Below are 6000 nucleotides of genomic sequence, written 5' to 3' on the forward strand. Positions count from 1 at the left end.
CAGTTTTGGAGACGGGCTCCTCAAGTCCGTCTTTGACATTCACATCAACGGAGGGGATTTCAAGTTTTTGGAAAAAAGAATCCATTACTGATGGATCCTCAGGGGTTCAGAAGCATCAAGTTTTGAATAAAAATTATGAAATGTATCATTTATTTCATCATAGTCAGTAGTGACTACCCGAGGAAGTAGTGTGTACTTATAATGTAGTACTTAAAAAGACGTAGTAGTAAAAAACTGCTGCCAGAATGAATGGGTGTTCCCAACTGAACAAAATGGGTTCTGTAGATACAAAAACACCGTTGTTTTATCGAATCATTCAACTGGCAGGGAGTCCTAAAATCTTCCACCTACCTATTCATCACGCCATCGGAAGTCCACAGCTAAATACTGTTGAGTGATTTTTTTTTTTAGTTAAAGCTAGGAAATGAAATTATTACAATAATAAGCAGTTATTGTTGCATCTTTCTCTCTCTCTCTTTCCCCAGTGACATCTCTAACATCAGAAACCTCCGCAAACCCCACCCCCACTCAACAAAACCCCCACCAAACCCTCCACCAAACCCAACTGCCCCCCACACAACCAGCACCCACACCCATCCTCCCGGGCTCCTCTACACAGCCAACAGAGCTCGTGCCTGGGGTTGGGGCGGTGCCGGGGGTCCCTGGTTCATCGTCAGTGGTGGAGGACCAGGTAGGGGCGTCTTTGTCAGGTGGGAGTCGTACCATTCCCACTGCCTGTGTCCGCCCCACCCACCCTCTACGGAGCTTCGCAGGGCCCCTGCTGCCTCCACCAATGGGCCCCTTGGAGCCCAAGGTCTACGGTAAGTATGTAATCTTGCCTGTATTTGGGTTTATCCCTGTGGGGTTACTTGATTGAGTAAAAAATACTTTTTTTAATAGATATTTGGTTCTTCTAATGGTTCATATTGCTTAAAAAAAAGGTTGTTTTGTATTTTTTCAGAATATACATATAAAGTTTAAATCCATGTACCTCTCATTCAGTTCATGTACATTTTGAAATCCAGAAACAGAAAATGAAAAGTTGGTTTACATTTTTTTCTGCTTCTTAAAAAAAAACTCACATGGCTCCATGCCAGATATGTGTGCACAACATGGACTCTTACCTTTTCCTCGTTTTCCATTTTCCTTTTCAACGTTAAAACGTGAAATGATTGTTAGGGTTAGGAAACCAAAAACTGAAACTGGTTTTTAATCTCATCTCATCTCCACAATCGAGTTACCAGAGGGAGATAATAAGGATATTGAAAAACATTATGGTGGCCAGTAAACACAAAGGAATACTTTGATGCAAATCTAAAAACACATTGAAAAATAATAAAACACAAAAAGAGCCACTAAGAAGAACCACAAGAACAGGGTAAAGCAACTGTAAAAACACTAGCAAGTGCAAATCCCACAATGGGACAACATTAAGAAAATCCGCTTCACAAACCCACACCAGAAGTGCCTTTGAATGACCCAAACAGCAGTGGATCAGTTGCTACTGCAACTCGCAGCTCATACAATGACAACCATGCTGTTAGCGTATTGGATTCTTAATAAGACTTTGAAATTAAAATGAGCCTATTCTGATATAAAGCTGGCGTGTCTCAAGACGATGTAGCAGCTCGCAAGGCGCCACATGTAGTTTACCATTTAAGAGTGTAAATTTAGCCTACATTTCTACAAGGATTAGAACAAATTACATTAAGTCTTAATGAGTCCATAAAGGACCTATTAAGAGTCCATGATGAGGGCACGAGAATGCAGAACAAAGTAAAGAGATGTGTCGACTGAATTACAGCCTAATCTGTGTCTCTTACCTAAAACTACTACTACTACTACTATTACTAGTACTACTACTACTGCACGTGTCTCTTACCTGCATGCGTCCGAGTAGCGTGACGGTCTATTCCATTGCCTACCAACGTGGGGATCGCCGGTTCGAATCCCCGTGTTACCTCCGGCTTGGTCGGGCATCCCTACAGACACAATTGGCTGTCTGTGGGTTGGAAGCCGAATGTGGGTATGTGTCCTTGTCGCTGCACTAGCGCCTCCTGTGGTCGGTTGGGGTGCCTGTTTGGGGGGGAGGGGGAACTAGGGGGAATAGCGTGATCCTCTCACGCGCTACGTCCCCCTGGTTAAACTCCTCACTGTCAGGAGAAAAGAAGCAGCTGGCAACTCCACATGTATCAGAGGAGGCATGAGAGCGGGGCGATTGGCCAGGTCCAACTGGGCAGAAAAAGGGAAAAATCAACAACAACAAAAAACCTTCACGTTGCACACAGTATTTTTTATCCTTGTTGATAACGGAGGAAATATTGAAAAGTGGTTATAGGAGGTAGATTCCCCTTTTTTATGAAAACAGAAATGTAATATGCACCAAAATCACTCTAAGCACACAAGAGTAAAGGGCATGGGGAGTCTTACTCTCTTGTCTTCCCAACATGTTAGACCCACCCAAGACTTCTAACACATCAGTTTTGTGCTCATTGACGATCAGTCGCCCACGTCTCATACATCATATTCCTGTTGCCCTGTATTGCAAAGTGGGCAGTTTGCCTACCTCTGTCTGCAAAACAAGATCTTCACAGCAATCATAATACAAAAAATGTAGGATATGAGCCAGACACCATTCATAAAAACTGTACAAATGTATGCTGTTTGTAAGGTTTCAACACTTGGTTTCTCTTTTAAAATGTCCGGCTATTCAAGGCTGCTTGTCAAGTACACGCGTTAAAATATTCTCTTTCAGTACTCTTGTTTATTGGGTATCAAACAATGTACAAAATCTGAGATGACCTTATCCCAAAGGCAGGTCTGTGCTGTTAACGACAGCCTACAGCGACCACGCTACTAAGCTAAGAATCAGAATCAGAATACTGTATTCATCCCCGAGGGGAAATTAGGTTCTCTTACAGACGCTCACGCTCTAATAACTAAAAACTAACAAGATACAAGGTAAGAAAATAGAAACAAGAAAAACAGAAACAAATAGAAATAAAAGATAAAACAAGAACTAGAAATAAGAACAAAATATATCAACAAGAATGGTGCACATAACACCCTATCTATACTGCACTACCATAGCACAAAACACGCAGCACAAACAAAACCCGACAGGGCCAGTCCAATGACCATTAACTCAGAGTGTCTGACAGTCTGAGTCTGAGGGAGGAGTTCTGAAGTTTGATGGCAGCCAGGAATGACCTCCTGTGGCGCTCTATGGTGCTTTTAAGCAGAATGAGTCTGTTACTAAGTCCTCCTGTGCCCAACCAGGTGAAATACTTATTAAATCTATTTATTAAATATTGATCATTAAATACTATTGTGGTGGCTGGTGTGCAGAGGACATGAAGAGATGGAAACGGATGGTCCGCTGTGGCGCCCCCTAACGGGAGCAGCAGACAGTAGTAGTGGTATTAGATCATTATTAAATATTATTAAATTCTTATTAAAATCCTTATTGCCTCCCCAGTTGTTTATCTTTGATAGTGTTGATGAGATGAATTAAAAGTTGACCCTTTTTTCAGATTTTAGTTCATATTTCCCATTTTAGTGTTAAGAAAGGAAAATAGAAAACAAAAGCTAAGAATTCACCTTTTGCACATTTTTTGCGTGAAACTGCATTTTTTTTCCACATTTGCAGGAAAAAAACAAAAATTGTTTTTTTAATCTTTTTTTTCTTTTAAAATGGATATGGATTGAATGGAAATAACACGGCTGAGTGTATGAGTTCATTTAAAATATATATTAAATACATATTCACCCAGTAAAAGGAAACACATAATTTGCATTTTGATATCCTTTTTTAAAAGTTGTTTCAAAGTTGATTAAGATTTAAAATGTTATTTAATTTGATTAATGTGAAAGAAAATGCCTGTCTCTTTGTATTTCTATTTAATTCCCACGTTTTCTCACTCTTTCTGATTTTGGGTCATCTGTTTTCACGCCATACCGCTGCCGTCTTCATTTGACCTTTGTCTTGACCTCGCTTTCATTTTGCCCACAGCAGTGCTGGTGCTATCTTCAAAACCTAGCCTCCATAGCGTCCCTTGATAACTGGTGTTGTTGTTATGGTTATTTTGTGTGTGTGCGTGTGCGTGTGTGTGTGTGTGCGTGTGTGTGTGTGTGTTTATTCCTGCCCTTGCGGTTTCGTTAGCGTGTGCGAGTGCTCTTACCAGTGTGCCCGTGGGTGAGGTGAGGAATCCTTTGTGATGTTTTATTTTTAGCTCCTGTAAATACCGCCATGCTACATTAGCCTCTGGCTAACATGGAGCTTCACTGTTTGCTTGTCTCAGGGAGCGCTGCCTCTCTCTGGCCCCCAGCTTGGAGTCTCAGGGCTCTGCAGTGAAGCCTTGGCGCTCCCTCTAACCTTAACCTCCACCTGGAGCTCCCAGTCAAGACAGAAATAGCTGATAGAACTACACGTTATTTTATTGTCTTTTTGTTTGTGTTTTGTTCCTGGTATTTTTCCAGTTTGAATGTACTGGAATCACACTTCTACAACAAACTACAGTCGTGTTGAAGTATAGTGACATTGTCTCAGTCACACCACAATTTTATTTTACTCGTTTCATACAGTGCTACAGTCATATACCATCATACAGTACTACAATTATATAGTATTTAAGTCAGTTATTACTACAGTCATAGAGTACTACAGTTATACAGCACTACAGTCATACAGCACTACAGTATACATTGAAATGAAAAATTTAAACTAATTTCAGCACTACAGTCATATATACATTGAAATGAAAAAATTAAACTCATTTAAAATCGTCCACTGCCCCAAACCCCCACAGGTGCGAGCCTCCCGAAACCCCAGGTGAAAACAGCCTCTCTGGGCCAAGCTGGTAAGGCGCGCTCCCCTCTCCTCCCAGTGTCCGTCCCCACAGCACCAGAGTTCCCAGAGGAAGTGGGAGGTCCAAAACCAGTAGACGATCCAACAACGACAGCGGCTAACGTGAGCCGGGCTGACACAGACACGCACACAAACACACACATAACACCCTCTCTCATACACACTTAAAAGTAGTAGTAGTATTAGTTGTAGTAATTGTTGTCGTTGTGCAATAGCAGTACATTATTATACAGTAGGGTATATGATGTTCATGTAGCATGATGTACCACAATATGGTATGATATGTAAAGCCCTTTAAGACATGGGAGATAAGCAGCAACATAACTGAACTTGATATGATTCTTATGTCTTGCAGGTCTACGAACAGGATGACCTTTCAGAACAGATGGCGAGTCTGGAGGGCTTAATGAAACAACTCAATGCCATCACCGGCTCCGCCTTCTAATCCATGACCCACAGGGACCTACCCCCCAGCCCATCCCGGTTATTGGTCTCAGTACTTGCAGTTCTGGTCTGGTTTGTTCTGGGATCCCAAGTGAACCCCCCACCCAACCCCCACCCTCAGTTAAAAATAAAACTCCACCTACAGGCCTGAGATAACTTTGGATTGCTACAGCTGCAACAAGTTGATCTCTGAGTCAAACCCACAACCCTCTCTCTCTGTGTTGGGGTGGAGGTGGTGCTGGAAGAGGGCAGGGGGTTGGACCAACTTGTAGAGATAGATTGGATATGTTTGATGTTGACTGGTCTGGTATGGACTCTATTAGTCTGGTCTGGAATTCTACCTGTCTGATCTGGGATTATCTGTTCTGATCTGGGATTGATTGTCTGGTCTGAATTCTACTAGCCTGGTCTGGGATTCTACTAGTCTGTTATGGGAATGACTAGTCTTGTTTGCGTCTGGTATGGAATTGACTAGTCTGGTCTGAATTTCACTAGCCTGGTCTAGAATTATTATTTTTTCTATTTAGTAGTCTGGTCTGGAATTTTTCCGATCTGGTCTGGGATTGACTAGCCTGTCTCGGATTCTACTAGTCTAGTTTTATTTCTACTAGTTTGATCTAGGATTGACTGGTGCGGTCAGGGTTTGTCTCCTCTGGCCTGGGACTCTACCAGTCTTGTCTGAGATTGAC

At 42.0% G+C, this 6000-nt stretch overlaps 1 protein-coding gene across 1 annotated transcript in view; it reads left to right on the forward strand.

The window, feature by feature from the left end:
* Window positions 1-5312, forward strand: part of dcc (DCC netrin 1 receptor) — a gene marked incomplete at its 5' end in the record, with an annotated part of 148172 nt that extends 142860 nt beyond the window's left edge. Inside the window, 4 exon segments of the mRNA XM_056290895.1 lie at window positions 486-821; window positions 1466-1489; window positions 4809-4969; window positions 5223-5312. Of these exon segments, the coding sequence (XP_056146870.1) occupies window positions 486-821; window positions 1466-1489; window positions 4809-4969; window positions 5223-5312 (611 nt within the window).
* Between the last annotated feature and the right edge of the window lie 688 nt (window positions 5313-6000).

Source organism: Lampris incognitus, chromosome 12, assembly GCF_029633865.1.
Source record: "Lampris incognitus isolate fLamInc1 chromosome 12, fLamInc1.hap2, whole genome shotgun sequence".
NCBI classification, from domain to species: Eukaryota; Metazoa; Chordata; class Actinopteri; order Lampriformes; family Lampridae; genus Lampris; species Lampris incognitus.